The sequence below is a fragment of the Diadema setosum genome, chromosome 15 (genome assembly GCF_964275005.1).
Source record: "Diadema setosum chromosome 15, eeDiaSeto1, whole genome shotgun sequence".
NCBI lineage: Eukaryota > Metazoa > Echinodermata > Echinoidea > Diadematoida > Diadematidae > Diadema > Diadema setosum.
In genome coordinates, this window is record NC_092699.1 from 4,867,014 (window position 1) to 4,888,706 (window position 21,693).

The window sequence follows — 21,693 nt, forward strand, 5'->3', positions numbered from 1 at the left end:
ATCAGTCATTATAAGTGTACAATGTAGTATGCCAGGTGAGGTTGTAAGAAAACAACACAAAACTTTTTGAGTTTGTAATCATGTAAGCTGAATAGTAAGCAAGAACAGTGAAGCAAGCCTTACAACGAAGGTGTTTATAGTCGAAAAGTTACATTCATAACTTTCCTCTTGTTGGGGGGAGGTGTGACGGAGAACCGTAATGTGCCTTGGTGAAACCAGGGTGGGGTGGAATAAAAGTGTCCATTCGGGACATGAGAGTTGGAGTTGGCAAACATGGCGTGAACAGTCGCAGTCATTCGGTGCTGATCCAAGAATGTTTTGTCGGTGTCTGACAGATGTTATGTCGGTGCTGACGGGTGTTCTGTTGGTGCATGACACCGTTCTCTCCGTTCTTCCTCCAGTCTCCAGTTATCACGTGGCCACCGCACCTATACCCGTAGCGGCTACGGCGATATGGTTTTTATTTTATTCATTTTTTGTTATTTCCCCATCTCTTTGCAAGAAAAAACTTCCTATCCATATTCGTAATTAAAGTGCTGACCAAGTTAATTCATTGTTAAAAACTTATCTGTTTATTCAATCCTAATTGTGTTGTTCTTGTTGTTGCTATTGTTATATCGTATGCACATGATGCTGGTACTTTATACCTCATTTCTTTCGGGATTAAAGCCCTTAAAAACGTAAGCATTACGCGCTATATAAGGAATCAACTTTAGTGTCATCAATAATAAATGCTACATTCATAAGCGCATCAAAAACACATGCTTCTTTAAGTATGCGCTGTACAAGTCATTTAGAAGATACAAATAAACAAAATGAATAACAAGTATAACAACCAATCTGATATATACAATAATTAAGAAAAAGGGGTTATGAATATTCATCTTCATGATGGAAGACGGAAAAACAGGTTTTCTTTCCATTCCTTTATCATTTTATTCGCATTACGTGATCGTGTCCCATATCAACCTGTCATAAACGTATAAAGGTGAAAACTATAAACATGAAATACTTTGCTAGGACTATGTAACATGGAAAGAAACAGACTACTTGTATTCCTTTTAGTCCAACACGGCGAAAACATTGTTTAGTATCTCAATCATCTGTTTGTTTGTTTTTTGTTTGTTTTTGTGGTTTTTTTCATTGCAGGAAGGTTTACCATGCATTGAAAACTAAATGAAGCAAAGAAGATACATATACCTTCGCTCCTGCAGCTGATGTACAGAGGGCAAGAAAGAAATCGTCTGCTATCTCGACATAGTGAAGCTGTAACGTCTGAAGGTTTGGCATGGTGCAGATACTCTTGGCGTAAGCCTCTGATGCAGCAGGGGAGATGTCAGGTCCTACCTCGTGGTGTATTGATTGAAGCTTTGCAGCAACATAATATAAGGAATACATTATTGATATGACCATTAAAAAATACAATAATCTTGCTCATATTTTCTTAAAGATTTTATTTCCTTCTGCTCATCCACTTGAACCCGTTCTCTCCGTTCTTCCTTCACTCTCCAGTTATCACGTGATCCCCGCACCTATACCCGCAGCGGCTACATACGGTGATAGGGCTTTTTCGGTTACTACAGTATTTCCCCATCTCTTTGCAATAAACTCCCTATCTATATTCGTAATGGTAGTGTTGACCAAGTCAAACCATTGTTGAAAACTTATACTCAATCCTAATTTTGCTATTGTTGTTGTTGTTGTTGCTGTTATATCATAGACACATAATGCTGTATCTGTCCTCATTTTTTCCGGATTAATGCACTTAGAAACATCAGTATGACGCGCGAAGGAATCAACTTTAGTGTCATCAATAATAAATGCTACATTCATAAATCTTATCATAACGCATGCTTTTATGTGCGCTGTACAATTGAGATACAAAATATAAACAAACAAATGAATAACAAGTATAACAATCAATCTAATACATACAATAATTAACAAAAAGGTTCATGAATATTTATCTTCATGATGGAAAACGGAAAAAAAACGGGTTTTCTTTTCATCCCTTCATCATCAATCAATAGTTTACGTGCAATCGTACCTTCTGAAATTCTTGTTAAGTTATATCACACTTTGATTATGCCTCAATTATCTTATTGCAACATAATATGGGAAATTGTGCAAAGTATCTTTTACAGCGTATTTTTATCGTACAAAAGCGTGCAATCCGTATGATTAGCAATAGACCATTTTTTAGCCACACAGGTCCTCTATTTAAAGAACATAACTTATTGACGATTTTTTATTTGAACAAATTTTTTTCTCGCTGTTTTCATGTACACATATATAAACAACATTTTGCCAGGTTTTCTTGATACTTCCTTCATCCAAAATAAGAATAAATATAATACTAGACAGATGAATAGATTGTATATCCCAAATTTTAGATATTGCATTTCAAGATACACTTTGAAATATACGGGACCTGTTCTATGGAACGATTTGCCAAATGTGATAAAGCTGTCTAATAGACTTTCAATATTTAAAAGAAGATACAAATCATTCCTTGTTCATAAAGATATATTATAAATTTGAAGTCTTATGCAGTGTACAAGCACCACACTTTGATTACTCTTGCCTTCTTATATGTATTATGCACTTTTGTAGTATAGTTTTTCTTGTGTGTATTGCATCAATGTAACTATTCTTTGCTGTAACACTTGGGATCAGCCATAGAAAGACCAACGGTCTATGTTGATCCCCCCACAAACTGAAATAGCTACTTTTATGTCGTGTTTGTCTGTTGTAAAATCCTTGTAAGTTGTTTTTTTTTTTATTGCAGGAAGGTTTCCCATGCATTGGAAACTAAATGAGGCAAAGAAGATACTTTCGCTCCTGCTGCTGATGTAACACGGGCAAGAAAAAAAAATCATCTGCTATTTTGACTTTGTATATAGGTGTAACGTCTGAAGGTTTGGCATGGTGCAGATACTCTTGGGGTAAGACTCTGATACAACAGGGGAGATGTCAGGTCCGCAAAGGTGTGTTATTGATTGAAGCTTTGCAGCAACAAAATATAAGAAATACATTAATGATATGACCCTTAAAACAAGATATGACCACATTATACTCCATGCAGTTCTCCAATCCCCCCATTGGCTCCCCATACATCAACGTATCAACTTTAAAGTCCTGCGTTTTGTTTACAAGACATGAAATAATCTTGCTCCATCATTTCTTAAAGATTGATTTCCTTCTGCTCATCAACTTCAACCTGTTCTCTCCGTTCTTCCTCCAGTCTCCAGTTATCACGTGGCCACCGCACCTATACCCGTAGCGGCTACGGCGATATGGTTTTTATTTTATTCATTTTTTGTTATTTCCCCATCTCTTTGCAAGAAAAAACTTCCTATCCATATTCGTAATTAAAGTGCTGACCAAGTTAATTCATTGTTAAAAACTTATCTGTTTATTCAATCCTAATTGTGTTGTTCTTGCTGTTGCTATTGTTATATCGTATGCACATGATGCTGGTACTTTATACCTCATTTCTTTCGGGATTAAAGCCCTTAGAAACGTCAGCATTACGCGCTATATAAGGAATCAACTTTAGTGTCATCAATAATAAATGCTACATTCATAAGCGCATCAAAAACACATGCTTCTTTAAGTATGCGCTGTATAGAAGATACAAATAAACAAAATGAATAACAAGTATAACAACCAATCTGATATATACAATAATTAAGAAAAAGGGGTTATGAATATTCATCTTCATGATGGAAGACGGAAAAACAGGTTTTCTTTCCATTCCTTTATCATTTTATTCGCATTACGTGATCGTGTCCCATATCAACCTGTCATAAACGTATAAAGGTGAAAACTATAAACATGAAATACTTTGCTAGGACTATGTAACATGGAAAGAAACAGACTACTTGTATTCCTTTTAGTCCAACACGGCGAAAACATTGTTTAGTATCTCAATCATCTGTTTTGTTTGTTTTTTGTTTGTTTTTGTGGTTTTTTTCATTGCAGGAAGGTTTACCATGCATTGAAAACTAAATGAAGCAAAGAAGATACATATACCTTCGCTCCTGCAGCTGATGTACAGAGGGCAAGAAAGAAATCGTCTGCTATCTCGACATAGTGAAGCTGTAACGTCTGAAGGTTTGGCATGGTGCAGATACTCTTGGCGTAAGCCTCTGATGCAGCAGGGGAGATGTAAGGTCCTCCCTCGTGGTGTATTGATTGAAGCTTTGCAGCAACATAATATAAGGAATACATTATTGATATGACCATTAAAAAATACAATAATCTTGCTTATATTTTCTTAAAGATTTTATTTCCTTCTGCTCATCCACTTGAACCCGTTCTCTCCGTTCTTCCTTCAGTCTCCAGTTATCACGTGATCCCCGCACCTATACCCGCAGCGGCTACATACGGTGATAGGGCTTTTTTGGTTACTACAGTATTTCCCCATCTCTTTGCAATAAACTCCCTATCTATATTCGTAATGGTAGTGTTGACCAAGTCAAACCATTGTTGAAAACTTATACTCAATCCTAATTTTGCTATTGTTGTTGTTGTTGTTGCTGTTATATCATAGACACATAATGCTGTATCTGTCCTCATTTTTTTCCGGATTAATGCACTTAGAAACATCAGTATTACGCGCGAAGGAATCAACTTTAGTGTCATCAATAATAAATGCTACATTCATAAATCTTATCATAACGCATGCTTTTATGTGCGCTGTACAATTGAGATACAAAATATAAACAAACAAATGAATAACAAGTATAACAATCAATCTAATACATACAATAATTAACAAAAAGGTTCATGAATATTTATCTTCATGATGGAAAACGGAAAAAAAACGGGTTTTCTTTTCATCCCTTCATCATCAATCAATAGTTTACGTGCAATCGTACCTTCTGAAATTCTTGTTAAGTTATATCACACTTTGATTATGCCTCAACTATCTTATTGCAACATAATATGGGAAATTGTGCAAAGTATCTTTTACAGCGTATTTTTATCGTACAAAAGCGTGCAATCCGTATGATTAGCAATAGACCATTTTTTAGCCACACAGGTCCTCTATTTAAAGAACATAACTTATTGACGATTTTTTATTTGAACAAATTTTTTTCTCGCTGTTTTCATGTACACATTATATAAACAACATTTTGCCAGGTTTTCTTGATACTTCCTTCATCCAAAATAAGAATAAATATAATACTAGACAGATGAATAGATTGTATATCCCATATTTTAGATATTGCATTTCAAGATACACTTTGAAATATACGGGACCTGTTCTATGGAACGATTTGCCAAATGTGATAAAGCTGTCTAATAGACTTTCAATATTTAAAAGAAGATACAAATCATTCCTTGTTCATAAAGATATACTATAAATTTAAAGTCTTATGCAGTGTACAAGCACCACACTTTGATTACTCTTGCCTTCTTATATGTATTATGCACTTTTGTAGTATAGTTTTTCTTGTGTGTATTGCATCAATGTAACTATTCTTTGCTGTAACACTTGGGATCAGCCATAGAAAGACCAACGGTCTATGTTGATCCCCCCACAAACTGAAATAGCTACTTTTATGTCGTGTTTGTCTGTTGTAAAATCCTTGTAAGTTGTTTTTTTTTTAATTGCAGGAAGGTTTCCCATGCATTGGAAACTAAATGAGGCAAAGAAGATACTTTCGCTCCTGCTGCTGATGTAACACGGGCAAGAAAAAAAAAAATCATCTGCTATTTTGACTTTGTATATAGGTGTAACGTCTGAAGGTTTGGCATGGTGCAGATACTCTTGGGGTAAGACTCTGATACAACAGGGGAAATGTCAGGTCCGCAAAGGTGTGTTATTGATTGAAGCTTTGCAGCAACAAAATATAAGAAATACATTAATGATATGACCCTTAAAACAAGATATGACCACATTATACTCCATGCAGTTCTCCAATCCCCCCATTGGCTCCCCATACATCAACGTATCAACTTTAAAGTCCTGCTTTTTGTTTACAAGACATGAAATAATCTTGCTCCATCATTTCTTAAAGATTGATTTCCTTCTGCTCATCCACTTCAACCCGTTCTCTCCGTTCTTCCTCCAGTCTCCAGTTATCACGTGGCCACCGCACCTATACCCGTAGCGGCTACGGCGATATGGTTTTTATTTTATTCATTTTTTGTTATATCGTAATTAAGGTGTTGCCCTTAGAAACATCAGTATTACGCGATAAGGAATCAACTTTAGTGTCATCAATAATAAATGCTACATTCATAAAGCTTATCATAACGCATGCTTTTATGTGCGCTCTATATCATTCAATGGATATAAAAAATATAAACAGACAAATTAATAACAAGTATAACAGTCACTCTAATACATAAAATAATTAACAAAAAAGGTTATGAATATTTATCTTCATGATGGAAAACAGAAATCACGGGTTTTCTTTCCATCCCTTCATCATCTCATTTGCATTACGTGATCGTGTCCAATATGAACCTGTCATAAATGTAGAAAGGTGAAAACTATAAACATAAAATACTATGCTAAAACTACGCAACATGGAAAGAAACAAACTATTCTTTTTAGTCCAACACGGTGAAAACATCGCTTAGTATCTCAATCATCTGTTTGTTTGTTCGTTTGTTTGTTTTTGTGTTGTTGTTTTTTATTGCAGGAAGGTTTACCATGCATTGGAAACAAAATGAAGCAAAGAAGAAACATATACCTTCGATCCTGCTGCTGATATACAGAGGGCAAGAAAGAAATCGTCTGCTATCTTGACACGGTGAAGCTGTAACGTCTGAAGGTTTGGCATGGTGCAGATACTCTTGGCGTAAGCCTCTGATGCAGCAGGGGAGATGTCAGGTCCTTCCTCGTGGTGTATTGATTGAAGCTTTGCAGCAACATAATATAAGGAATACATTATTGATATGACCATTAAAAAATACAATAATCTTGCTCATATTTTCTTAAAGATTTTATTTCCTTCTGCTCATCCACTTCAACCCGTTCTCTCCGTTCTTCCTTCACTCTCCAGTTATCACGTGATCCCCGCACCTATACCCGCAGCGGCTACATACGGTGATAGGGCTTTTTCGGTTACTACAGTATTTCCCCATCTCTTTGCAATAAACTCCCTATCTATATTCGTCTGCTATCTTGACATACTGAAGCTTTAACCTCTGAAGGTTTGGCATGGTGCAGATACTCTTGGCGTAAGCCTCCGATACAGCAGGGGAGATGTGAGGTCCATTCCAGTGTTCTATTGATTGAAGCGTTGCAGCAACATAATATAAGGAATACGTCCATATGACCATTAAATATATATATATATATATATATATATATATATATATATATATACATAATTTTTCCCATATTTTCTTAAAGATTTGATTTCCTTCTGCTCATCCACTTCAACCCGTTCCCTCCGTTCTTCCTTCACTCTCCAGTTATCACGTGATCCCCGCACCTATACCCACAGCGGTTACATACAGTGATAGGGCTTTTTTGGTTACTCAGGGGCGTCACCAGCTTTTTTTCAAGGTGGGTGCGTTTTGACACTAGTAACGAGATTTTTTGGATAGACATTAGGAAGCTCTCAATCAGTACTGTTTTTTTAGGGAAACCAAGCGGGGAAAGGGCACCGGCGTAGCTAGGATTTCATCTTGGGGGGGGGGGGGGTGGTGTTAGTATGCGAGGGAGCGAGCAAGGGGGGGGGGAGAGTTTTGAAGTGCCTGTTGTCCCCACCCCCTCCTCCCACGGTGAGAACTTTTTGTATTTTGATGTTGTAAATGGTGCAATTTGATGCATGTTTTGCTTGAAACAGCCCCACTTGTTTAAGGTAGCAGCATATTTTGATGTAGATTATTATTGAACAATTTGCCTATGAATTAGTATAATCCAAATAAACTTCCTGTTTTAATATCTACACTGAATATCATGAACGCGGCCAAGTAAGAGCGAGAAAGGTGAGCGAGGGGGAGGATGTGGGAGGGAGTGTCCCCCTCCCACGGTGAGCATTTTTTGTATTTTGATGTTTTAAATGGTGCAATTTGATGCAGGTTTTTTGCGTGTTTTATCGACTTGAAACAGTCCCACTTGTTTAAGGTATCAGTACATTTTGAAGTAAATTGTTATTTAACAATTCGCCTATAAATGGTATAATTCAAATAAACTTCTAGTAATAATTCTTACACTGATGTCATGAACGCGACCGAGCCCGAGCAAGCGGAACGAGCAAGGGGGGGGGGGAGGTTGTGGGAGGGGGTTGTCCCCCCTATAAATGGATTATGGAATGACGGTGTGAAACGACAAATTACTTGCAGCAATATCAGGAGAGTGGCATAACAATTACATGCGAGCGAGCGGAGCGAGCGAGCTTGAAAATTTTGACATTTTACAGTCCAAAAACTGCCGTTTGTAGCCATATTTTTTTGCTTTGGAAATTAAGGGGGCGCTCCGGGCGCAACTGCTGGCAATTACTGGCAGCAACATCAGGTAAATTGCATAACGATTAAATGCGAGCGAGCGAAGAGAGCGAGCTTGAAAATTTTACATTTTACAGTCCAAAAACTGCCGTTCTTAGCCATATTTTTTCGCTTTGGAAATTAAGGGGGGCGCGCACCGGGAGCAACTGCTGGCAATTACTGGCAGTAAAATGAATTGCATAACGATTCAATGCCAGCGAGCGAAGAGAGCGAGCTTGAAAATTTTGACTATTACAGTAAAAAATTGCCGTTTGTAGCTATATTTTTTCGCTTTGGAAATTAAGTGGGGCGCACCGGGCGCAACTGCTGACAATTACTGGCAGTAACATCAGGAGAATTGCACAAAGATTAAATGCGAGCGAGCTTGAAAATTTTGACATTTTACAGTAAAAAAAAACTGCCGTTTGTAGCTATATTTTTTTCGCTTTGGAAATTAAGGGGGGCGCACCGGGCGCAACTGCTGGCAATTACTGGCAGCAATTTCAGGAGAATGGCATTGCGACTAAATGCGAGCGAGCTTGAAAATTTTGACATTTTACAGTCCAAAAACTGCCGTTTGAAACTATACATTTTCGCTTTGGAAATTAAGAGGTGAGGGTACGGGGGGGATGCCCAGTGCGCCCCTCCCCCTGGATCCGCCACTGGTAGTCAAGGGTGTCGGTTTATGTTCATGACTGGGGGAGGTATGACCATCGAGGTGGCGTCGAAGTGACCAAGCGGGGGAAAGATGTGTGCGTGTTTGTTTGTGTGTGTGTATTATATACATGGAAAAGTTAGGAGTGCAGGTCAAGTCTTTTTATTGTCAATGCAAGACATTTTTATATAGACTATAGTATTTAAAGCAACACTGCAAAGTCAATGATCTAGCTTTGATATAACGAAGCGTAAGGTACAAAGGTGTACATTCTACATCACATTGCGCACATTGTAGCGAATCTTTTTGCCGTTCGGATGTCCTCAGTACACTGCGCACATCCTGCTTATGTGCAGCATGCCAACCAGGAATCACGCTGAATCACAATCTTTTGTCGGCTCCGGGCTTTTTGAACAATGTTTCACACTATAATATACCTATTTCATATGGTTAAAAGAAATCATAGAAAAATATCTTATTTCTTGATCACCCTTTCACACTGGCGTAGCCGGGGGGGGGGGGTGATGGGGGCGGTCGCCCCCCCCCCCCCCCCCCCACCCAAGATTTGGACTGGGGATTTGGGAGGCGGAAAAAAAAATGCCTGTATACTGTACGCATGCACATGAAGCGGGTCTCCTTTGCAACCTTTCATCAAATAAGATATGTTTTTGAATATTTCACTCAAAGTGTGCACCAGATCGTTGAATTTCAATTCAAAATATGCAAAATCCCTCTTTCCCAGCTTAGTACACTTTTTAGATTTACACAAAATTATGAATAATTCTGAGTGCACAAGACTTAGCACTTATATTCCGAAATTTCACCCTCAAAAAGGCAAAAGCTCCATCGGAAGGAAAGGGTGGAGATAACACTCGCCCACGCCTTCTACCTGCTCGCCCGCCCCTCCCTTCCCCCCTTCCGCCATGCATAGAAGTAGGCTGTGGCTATACCCAGATCGCTTTATTTCAATTCTAAAAACACAAAAGCTCCGCGAGCGGGAGGGGGAATCCCCCTTCCCCTAAGCTCTACCTCACTAGACTTTATACATACACACAGATGGTGCACATTCGGAATAAGAGCTAAATTCCGTGATTTTATCACTTCGATGAAAAAGTATTGCACCAAAACTTTGCACCAGATCGCTGAATGTCAGGTCTGAAAACGCAAAATCACCTTCGTGTGGGAGGGAATATACCACTATCTACACCCTCGTGTGCATGCTTTTTCTGTTTGATTGCTGAATAGACAGCGTTCATGATATTCAGTGTAAAAATTAATACAAGAAGATTATTTAAATGATACCATTTTAAAGGCAAATTGTTCAATGATAATCTACACTAAAATATACTGCAACCTTAAACAAGTGGGATGCATCAAATTGCACCATTTGCAACATCAAAATGCAAAAAAAAAAGTTCTCACAGTGGGAGGGGGGTGTCCCCCTCCCACACCCTCCCCTCCCCCTTCGCTCGCTCCGCTCGCTCGGGTTCAGTCGCGTTCATGATATTCAGTGAAAAGAATTGATACAAGAAGTGTATTTAACTTATACCATTATAGGCAAATTGTTCAATAATAATCTACACTAAAATATACTGCTATACCTTAAACAAATGGGACTGTTTCACGTCGATAAAACGCGCAAAAACATGCATCAAATTGCATCATTTACAACATCAAAATGCAAAAAGTTCTAATACCGTGGGAGTGGGGTGTCCTACCGTAGGAGGGGGACACCCCACTCCCACACCCTCCCCCCCCCCCCCCTCGCACGCTCCGCTCGCTCGGGTTCAGTCGCGTTCATCATATTCAGTGAAAAGAATTGATACAAGAAGTGTATTTAACTTATACCATTTTATAGGCAAATTGTTCAATAATAATCTACATCAAAATAGACTGCTATACCTTAAACAAGCGGGACTGTTTCACGTCGATAAAACGCGCAAAAACATGCATCATATTGCACCATTTACAACATCAAAATGCAAAAAGTTCTTACCGTGGGAGGGGGGACACCCCCCTCCCACACCCTCCCCCCCCCCCCCCCTCGCCAGCTCCGCTCGCTCGGGCTCGGTCACTTCGCTCCCTCGCAGACTAACCGCCCCCCCCCCCCCTAAGATGAAATCCTGGCTACGCCGTTGCCCTTTCATTCAAAAGCAGTTTACTAACCCTTGAATTACTATTTTGGTAAGTCTTCTTTTCTTTTACCAGCGGATGGGGGGGGGGGGGGCATCCCCCTGCGGCCCCCCCCCCCCCCCTCCGTAGTTACGCCACTGCTTTTGGGTGAAATAGTTGGACAGATTTCTATCAAAAAAGCAAGAAAATCTTTTCATCGCGGGAATAATGATTATGTGGGGTGGGGCAAATGGTGCGCTTGCCTTCCAATATTTTTATGGAGTCATTTTTGTTTTCTTTCAAAAACAAGAAAATCTTCTCGTCTCTGGAATTATGGAGGGGGGGGGTGCAAAATGATGTGCTTGCCCCTCCATTTTTTTTTTCTTTTTTTTAATGAGGCTAAGGCTCGCATTTGGGCTGGCAATATGGATTGGTCCGAAGTAACGTACATAGACCTTACATACTTGTAAGTAGCACACGTACATGCAAACGTGTGCGTGCTCCGTACCGTACGGATGTACAGTACGGTCGATGAATAGTAAACACTGTATAGAATACTAGTAGACATGTATAAAATCAGTGCTGCCAGAACCAGGGGTACAAATTGTTTTTGCCCTCGACTTTTTTTCTTTTTTTTTGTCCCTGACGCAAAATAAAAAAAAAAGAATGAAAAGAATAATTATTTAGCGTCCGGCGTTGAGGTCGCTCGCAGACTGAAGTTTTTTTTTTTTTTTTTTTTTTTCAAGGATCTGAAGGGGGGTGCGTTCGCACCCGACGCACCCCCCCCCCCCCCCTCCTGGTGACGCCCATGTTACTCTAGTATTTCCCCATCTCCGCGCAATAAACTCCCTATATCTATATTCGTAATGGAAGTGTTGACCAAGTTCAAACCATTGTTGAAAAATTATCTGTGTACTCAATCCTAATTTTGTTATTGTTATTGATGTTGTTGCTGTTATATCATATGCACATAATGCTGTATCTGTCCTCATTTTTTCCGGATTAATGCACTTAGAAACATCAGTATTACGCGCTAAGGAATCAACTTTAGTGTCATCAATAATAAATGCTACATTCATAAAGCTTATCATAACGCATGCTTTTATGTGCGCTGTACAATGGAGATACAAAATATAAACAAACAAATGAATAACAAGTATAACAATCAATCTAATACATACAATAATTAACAAAAAGGGCTATAAATATTTATCTTCATGATGGAAAACGGAAAAAACGGGTTTTCCATCCCTTCATCATCTCATTTGCATAACGTGATTGTGTCCTATATCAACCTGTCATAAATATAGAAAGGTGAAAACTATACATACAATAATATGCTAAAACTATGTAACATGGACAAAAACAAACTATTCTTTTTAGTCCAACATGGCGAGAACATCGTTTAGTATATCAATCACGTGTTTGTTTGTTTGCTTGTTTTTTTAATTACAGGAAGGTTTCCAACGCATTGGAAACTAAATGAGGCAAAGAAGATACCTTCGCTCCTGCTGCTGATGTAACAAGGGGAAGAAAAAAAAAAATCTGCTATTTTGACTTTGTATAGGTGTAACGTCTGAAGGTTTGGCATGGTGCAGATACTCTTGGGGTAGGACTCTGATACAACATGCAGGGGAGATGTCAAGACCGCAAAGGTATGTTATTGATTGAAGCTTTGCAGCAACAACATTTAAGGAATACATTAATGATATGACCCTTACAACAAGATATGACCACATTACTCCATGCACTTCTCCAATCCCCCTATTTGCTCCCCATATATCAACGTATCAGCTTTAAAGTCCTGCTTATTGTTTACAAGACATGAAATAATCTTGCTCCATCTTTTCTTAAAGATTGATTTCCTTCTGCTCATCCACTTCAACCTGTTCACTCCGTTCTTCCTCCAGTCTCTCGTTATCACAAGGCCCCCGCACTTATACCCGAAGCGGCTAAGGCGATATGATTTTTTCTTTCTTTTTTTTTATTTCCCCATCTCTTTGCAAGAAAAAACTTCCTATCCATATTCGTAATTAAGGTGTTGCCCTTAGAAACATCAGTATTACGCGATAAGGAATCAACTTTAGTGTCATCAATAATAAATGCTACATTCATAAAGCTTATCATAACGCATGCTTTTATGTGCGCTCTATATCATTCAATGGATATAAAAAATATAAACAGACAAATTAATAACAAGTATAACAGTCACTCTAATACATAAAATAATTAACAAAAAAGGTTATGAATATTCATCTTCATGATGGAAAACAGAAATCACGGGTTTTCTTTCCATCCCTTCATCATCTCATTTGCATTACGTGATCGTGTCCAATATGAACCTGTCATAAATGTAGAAAGGTGAAAACTATAAACATAAAATACTATGCTAAAACTACGCAACATGGAAAGAAACAAACTATTCTTTTTAGTCCAACACGGTGAAAACATCGCTTAGTATCTCAATCATCTGTTTGTTTGTTCGTTTGTTTGTTTTTGTGTTGTTGTTTTTTATTGCAGGAAGGTTTACCATGCATTGGAAACAAAATGAAGCAAAGAAGAAACATATACCTTCGATCCTGCTGCTGATATACAGAGGGCAAGAAAGAAATCGTCTGCTATCTTGACACGGTGAAGCTGTAACGTCTGAAGGTTTGGCATGGTGCAGATACTCTTGGCGTAAGCCTCTGATGCAGCAGGGGAGATGTCAGGTCCTCCCCCGTGGTGTATTGATTGAAGCTATGCAGCAACATAATATAAGGAATACATTATTGATATGACCATTAAAAATATGTATATAATAATCTTGCTCATATTTTCTTAAAGATTTTATTTCCTTCTGCTCATCCACTTCAACCCGTTCTCTCCGTTCTTCCTTCACTCTCCAGTTATCACGTGATCCCCGCACCTATACCCGCAGCGGCTACATAGTATTACGGTGATAGGGCTTTTTAGGTTACTGTATAGTATTTCCCCATCTCTTTGCAATATACTTCCTATCTATGTTCGTAATGGAAGTGTTGACCAAGTTCAAACCATTGTTGAAAACTTATCTGTTTACTCAATCCTAATTTTGTTATTATTGGTGTTGTTGCTACTGTTATATCATAAATATTATGCACATAATGGTGTATCTGTCCTCATTTTTTTCCGGATTAATGCACTTAGGAACATCAGTATTACGCGCTAAGGAATCAACTTTAGCGTCATCAATAATTTATTTATTTATTTATTTATTCACAACATCTTTTAACAGGGACATTCCGTTCAGTTCTGCAGACAGCCAGCAGACCTGCTTTTCAAGGAAGCCCTGTATACAATGATACAAATGCATACATAAACTTTCAGGTAAAAACAAACACAAGGTGACCTACACAAAAACAAACAAACAAACGAATTATATACAGTATTTACAAGTACATTCACAAATGGTACAGAGGGGTACCAGTGTATTACAATAACAATAGTCATGTGGTACATATATCAACTCAACTCAATGTATAATCAAATGAGCAAAAGGCAAACAAACATTATTTTCTACCATGCTTCACAACCTAAGATCATATAGTATGTAGCAATGGTCGGCAGTGTTTCTTGAAAAGAGGCAATGAACTCAGCGTCTGGACGGGAAGGGGTAACTTATTAAAGAGCATTGGACCATAATAAGAAAAGCTACGTTTTTTGTACTCAGTGTTAACCTGAGGAACAAACAGTGGACTGTTGGTAGCATACCGTGTTACATAATAAACGGGTCGCTGTGTGATCAGGCGATTCAAGTAAGGCGGTGCAAACCTGTTCAAAATTTTAAAGACCATGAGACAATGCTGGTATTTTATCCTGTCTGCAATATTTTGCCAATGTAGTGTTGGAATATACAGTGATACAGATTCATGCTGCTTTATATTAAAAATCATACGAATATATCTATTTTGCATTATTTGTAATTTCTTAATATGTGATTTGGAACATGAACCCCAGCTGGTGGAACAATAATCTATGTGGGGTAAAACTAATGAGTAATACAAATTGATAATCGTTTTACGTGATAGAAAACATTTCACTCTTCGTACACTTCCAATTGCACGAGCAATTTTAATGCAAATAGCATCAACATGTTTCGACCAGTTTAAAGTAGGTTCCAGAATAACTCCTAAATACTTAAATTCATTTACCTGTTCAATATATTGACCATCGTACATTACAGAAATTTTACAATTTTGCAATTTCTTTCTTGAACCAAACACCATTACTTTGGTCTTCTTTACATTTAACATCATCTTGTTTACTTTCATCCACTGAGAAATTTTATCAAGCTGCAGTTGCATTTCCTCTTGTAATAACTGGATATTCTTATTTCTACAAAATATCACTGTATCATCTGCATAAAGAGACAGTTTAACATTCAATGATACATCTATATTACACAGGTCATTTATATAAATACAAAACAACAATGGACCCAGTGTTGAACCCTGGGGTACTCCAGATTTGACCGTTAGGCATTCACTGAGAACACCATTTATAGAAACACACTGTTGTCTATTGTTTAGATAATTTGTGAACCACTGTAGTTCTTTGGAAAATACGCCATATTTTCAAGTTTATGAATAAAAAAATCATGTGGGACCAGGTCAAAGCTTTTCGTAAATCCAAAAATAAACTTCCAGTGCAGTAACCAGTACATCGATTTTCTAATAGGTATTCATTGATGTCACATAATGTTGTTGAAGTTGAATGGAATTTTCTGAAACCAGATTGGAATTGATTTAACAGTGAGTGGTCTATAAAATATGTATACAATTGATTATGGATAGCTTTTTCGAATATCTTGGCTACAACAGGCAATAGCGATATTGGTCTGTAATTATTCAAATCAGTTTTACATTTACTTTTATAAGTAGGAACAATTTTAGCAGTTTTGAAATCAGCTGGTATTATCGCTGTGGCGAGAGATTTGTTAAACAGAACAGACAGTGGTTTACAAATGTGATCAGCTGCTAATTTTAGTAGTCTTGGATGCATACCTAGAATTCCCATGGATTTACTAGAATCTATATTTTTCAATTCCTTTCTAACATATTCAGAATCTATTTCAGAAAATTCAAAACATGTATGCGTTACATCATCAATATATGAACAGTGAGTCATTTCATCAGTACGAATATCTACATCATCATTCATATTACACACTTCATTGAAAATTTCATTGAATGTATCTGCCAAATCTTTTTCATTTTTCAGTAACTCACCATCAATGAGATTGCTAAACTGATTTCCTTTTTTATTGTTAGGCAATAATTCCTTCAGCACTTTCCAAGTTTTCCTCATATCATTATTACATACATTTAAAACGTTATTATAATGCTTTTTCTTCAATTTCTTATTCAAATTATTAGCTTGATTTCTATAATGTTTAAATAAATTCCAGTGTCTGTTTCTCTCGGAATCATCAGTCTCACAATACTGAGTGGTTTTCCGCTTTGCAGTTGAAAGCTTATCAAACTGTTTTTTGTGGAAATCACGTTCCTTTGCCAATTGTAGATATTCTTTTGTAATCCAGGGTGCACCTTTAACTTTCCTTCTGACTTTCACAAAAGGAGCATGCTTATCACATATATCTAAGAATAACTTTTTAAATTCATTCCACATTTGGTCAACATCTTTTGAATACAACACACTCCATTCAATGCTATTTAGGTCTTCAAGAAATCTTTCCTCTTGGAAAGTTTTAAATGATCTATATGTGCATGCTTTCGGACATGATTTTGCTGTAATGGCTTTAAGAATAACATAAATCAAAGAATGGTCACTGAGTCCCACTGATTGTACACCGGAGGGTAGGTCGCCACATGAATCAGAAACTAAAATCAAATCAATAAGTGTACTGCTGTGCGGAGTCACACGGGTGGGAGACGTTATTACTTGAGACATCTGAAACAGACTACAGAGTTCATTGATCCTTTTTGAATGTATATTGTGGGTTAACATATTACAATTGAAGTCTCCCATAACAATAACATTATTCGATATAGAGAACACTTGTTCTAACCTTTCTTCTAATACATTCAAAACATCTGAACTATCATTTGGTTTTCTGTAAAATATTCCAATAAGATATGGTGAATGGTTTGGTTGTATTAATTCTATCCATAGACATTCTATGAGCTCATTTTCCAGATCAAATCGCCTAATATATTTGATACCCTCTTTGATGTAGCAAGCCACTCCACCACCAGTAGATTTTCTATCGCTTCTTTCAAGATTATAATTTGGTATTTCGAACAATGAAGCAGATGATCTATCGTCGAGCCATGTTTCAGACAGTGAGAGCATGTCATATGGGTACATTTTTAAAAAAACACTTCTACTGCTTCCTTTTTATTATTTAAGCTTCTGATGTTAAGATGACTCAATTTAAGTCCTTACAAGTCGGGAAAGTAAATGTATCTTCATTATTTACATCAGCAGATCTCAAAGAAAGGTAAGTATCAGCATTATTTTCACATATATTTGAGTCGTCATAGAATGGGAGTTCTCGCATTAAACAGTTGGGGCATTGCCAATTCGTAAACTTTTCATTAGAGTTATACAGTTTCTTAGTAACTCTCGCACATATAATGTGCGTCCACTGGTTGCACATGGTACAGCATAAAGCTGATTGATTTTTCTTCACAGATTTTTTACAGCATGTGCATGGATAGTTAACTACCATTTTTTACATGGATCATCACGATAGGAACACAGACGTTGAGTATCAAAGTCTTTCCAGGTCACGCTCTGAGTTGATTCTCACCTTTTTGTTGTCGGTGGTAAGTGCCGTGATCTTGAAATCTCTTGTCCATGCTTTCCTTACACCTCGGTTGCTGCGGACTTTGTTGAACAGGATCTGCCGATCTTTCGTGAGGTGTTCGTTGATGAATATCTTCGAACCGCGCAGTTTGCAGCGTGCTCGGTAGACTTCGTCTCTCGCTGTGTATCGGGTGAATTTGACGAGGAGGGGATTCGGACCGTGTGTTCCCTCAGAGTGCCTGGCTTGAAGACGGTGGGACCGGTCGATGTCACTGGGGCCGAGTTCGACGCCGAGTTTCTCTTTTGCCAGATCGATGACCATCTCGTCGGTGTCCTCGTTCGGGGTTTCAGGAAGCCCAACTATTCTCAAACAGTTGCGACGGCTGTAGAGTTCCTGCTCTTTGAGATCTTCTGCGACTTTGGACAATTTATGCTCAAGATTGCCTATGGTCCGTTCAAGGTCATGAAGTACTCTCAGCTTTGACTGGAGGTCATGGTCGAGTGACTCATAGACGCGTTGAGTGACGGAATCCATGATTGCTTCTGTGACGGCTTTTGTTATGACCTCTACCACAGCAGGGGTGCACAGAGCTTTAACAATGCGTTGTTGTAGAGTGTCATTGAGATCGTCCATTGTAGGTTCCGAGTGACCGCCGCTTGAGTGACCAGCCGAGCTGTCCATACCTTCATCGTCACTTCGTGTCGGGAGAGTTTGCCCATGGTCTGAAGCCAGGACAACGTTGTTGTCTTCAGCGTTTTTACCCTTCTTTTTGGTGCCTCTGCCACTACTCCTGGAAGCCATTTCCAAGAATCGAAAGTGATCCAGATGAACCAGCAAGGGTACAGCAAGGGCTTTATGCAAATATAGTGCTTCGACTACGTTAATGAAATGATGAAAAATAAAGAAATTAAGCCACTTGTACGAAGACAGAAAATCAAGAGTGTGCGATGCCGAGAGCGCCCTCTGTAACCTCTGTAATAATAAATGCTACATTCATAAAGCTTATCATAACGCATGCTTTTATGTGCGCTGTACAATGGAGATACAAAATATAAACAAACAAATGAATAACAAGTATAACAATCAATCTAATACATACAATAATTAACAAAAAGGGTTATAAATATTTATCTTCATGATGGAAAACGGAAAAAACGGGTTTTCCATCCCTTCATCACCTCATTTGCATAACGTGATCGTGTCCTATATCAACCTGTCATAAATATAGAAAGGTGAAAACTATACATACAATAATATGCTAAAACTATGTAACATGGACAAAAACAAACTATTCTTTTTAGTTCAACATGGCGAAAACATCGTTTAGTATATCAATCACGTGTTTGTTTGTTTGCTTGTTTTTTTAATTACAGGAAGGTTTCCAATGCATTGGAAACTAAATGAGGCAAAGAAGATACCTTCGCTCCTGCTGCTGATGTAACAAGGGCAAGAAAAAAAAAAACATCTTCTATTTTGACTTTGTATAGGTGTAACGTCTGAAGGTTTGGCATGGTGCAGATAGTCTTGGGGTAGGACTCTGATACAACATGCAGGGGAGATGTCAAGACCGCAAAGGTGTGTTATTGATTGAAGCTTTGCAGCAACAACATTTAAGGAACACATTAATGATATGACCCTTACAACAAGATATGACCACATTACTCCATGCACTTCTCCAATCCCCCTATTTGCTCCCCATATATCAACGTATCAGCTTTAAAGTCCTGCTTATTGTTTACAAGACATGAAATAATCTTGCTCCATCTTTTCTTAAAGATTGATTTCCTTCTGCTCATCCACTTCAACCTGTTCTCTCCGTTCTTCCTCCAGTCTCCCGTTATCACGAGGCCCCCGCACTTATACCCGTAGCGGCTAAGGCGATATGATTCTTTTTTTTTTTTTTATTTCCCCATCTCTTTGCAAGAAAAAACTTCCTATCCATATTCGTAATTAAGGTGTTGCCCTTAGAAACATCAGTATTACGCGATAAGGAATCAACTTTAGTGTCATCAATAATAAATGCTACATTCATAAAGCTTATCATAACGCATGCTTTTATGTGCGCTCTATATCATTCAATGGATATAAAAAATATAAACAAACAAATGAATAACAAGTATAACAATCACTCTAATACATAAAATAATTAACAAAAAGGGTTATGCATATTTATCTTCATGATGGAAAACGGAAAAAACGGGTTTTCTTTCCTTCCCTTCATCATCTCATTTGCATTACGTGATCGTGTCCAATATGAACCTGTCATAAATGTAGAAAGGTGAAAACTATAAACATAAAATACTATGCTAAAACTATGCAACATGGAAAGAAACAAACTATTCTTTTTAGTCCAACACGGTGAAAACATCGCTTAGTATCTCAATCATCTGTTTGTTTGTTTGTTTGTTTGTTTTTGTGTTGTTGTTTTTTATTGCAGGAAGGTTTACCATGCATTGGAAACAAAAAGAAGCAAAGAAGAAACATATACCTTCGATCCTGCTGCTGATATACAGAGGGCAAGAAAGAAATCGTCTGCTAACTTGACATGCTGAAGCTTTAACGTCTGAAGGTTTGGCATGGTGCAGATACTCTTGGCGTAAGCCTCTGATGCAGCAGGGGAGATGTCAGGTCCAATCGTGTGTTTTATTGATTGAAGCTTTGCAGCAACATAATATAAGGAATACATTATTGATATGACCATTAAAAAATATGTATATAATAATCTTGCTCATATTTTCTTAAAGATTTGATTTCCTTCTGCTCATCCACTTCAACCCGTTCTCTCCGTTCTTCCTTCACTCTCCAGTTATCACGTGATCCCCGCACCTATACCCACAGCGGTTACATACAGTGATATGGCTTTTTTGGTTACTACAGTATTTCCCCATCTCCGCGCAATAAACTCCCTATATCTATATTCGTAATGGAAGTATTGACCAAGTTCAAACAATAGTTGAAAAATTATCTGTGTACTCAATCCTAATTTTGTTATTGTTATTGATGTTGTTGCTGTTATATCATATGCACATAATGCTGTATCTGTCCTCATTTTTTTCCGGATTAATGCACTTAGAAACATCAGTATTACGCGCTAAAGAATCAACTTTACAAAATATAAACATACAAATGAATAACAAGTATAACAATCAATCTAATACATGCAATGATTAACAAAAAGGGTTATGAATATTTATCTTCATGATGGAAAACGGGAAAAAACGGGTTTTCTTTCCATCCCTTCATCATCTCATTTGCATTACGTGATCGTGTCCTATATCAACCTGTCATGGATGTAGAAAGGTGAAAACTATAAACATAAAATACTATGCTAAAACTATGCAACATAGAAAGAAACAAACTATTCTTTTTAGTTCAACATGGCGAAAACATCGTGTAGTAACTCAATCATCTGTTTGTTTGTTTGTTTGTTTATTTTTTAATTACAGGAAGGTTTCCCATGCATTGGTAACTAAATGAGGCAAAGAAGATACCTTCGCTCCTGCTGCTCATGTAACAAGGGCAAAAAAACGTCTGCTATCTCTTTTTGTATAGGTGTAACGTCTGAAGGTTTTTTTTTTTTTTTCATGGTGCAGATACTCTTGGGGTAGGACTCTGATACAGCAGGGGAGATGTAAGGTCCGCAAAAGTGTGTTATTGATTGAAGCTTTGCCGCAACAAAATA

General features: G+C 37.7%; 2 protein-coding genes across 2 annotated transcripts in view; both read right to left on the reverse strand.

The window, feature by feature from the left end:
* The window catches only part of LOC140239194 (uncharacterized), a 32,398-nt gene extending 25,598 nt beyond the window's left edge, over nt 1-6,800 (reverse strand). Inside the window, exons 1-2 of the mRNA XM_072319074.1 lie at nt 6,711-6,800; nt 1,201-1,368 (exon numbers count right to left, since the gene is read on the reverse strand). Coding sequence (XP_072175175.1) covers nt 1,201-1,368; nt 6,711-6,800 — 258 coding nt within the window. The remainder of the gene's footprint in view (nt 1-1,200; nt 1,369-6,710) is intronic.
* A 322-nt stretch (nt 6,801-7,122) lies between these two features.
* The window catches only part of LOC140239195 (uncharacterized), a 136,755-nt gene continuing 122,184 nt past the window's right edge, over nt 7,123-21,693 (reverse strand). Inside the window, 6 exon segments of the mRNA XM_072319075.1 lie at nt 7,123-7,206; nt 12,722-12,763; nt 12,765-12,836; nt 13,793-13,960; nt 19,430-19,546; nt 20,500-20,667. Of these exon segments, the coding sequence (XP_072175176.1) occupies nt 7,123-7,206; nt 12,722-12,763; nt 12,765-12,836; nt 13,793-13,960; nt 19,430-19,546; nt 20,500-20,667 (651 nt within the window).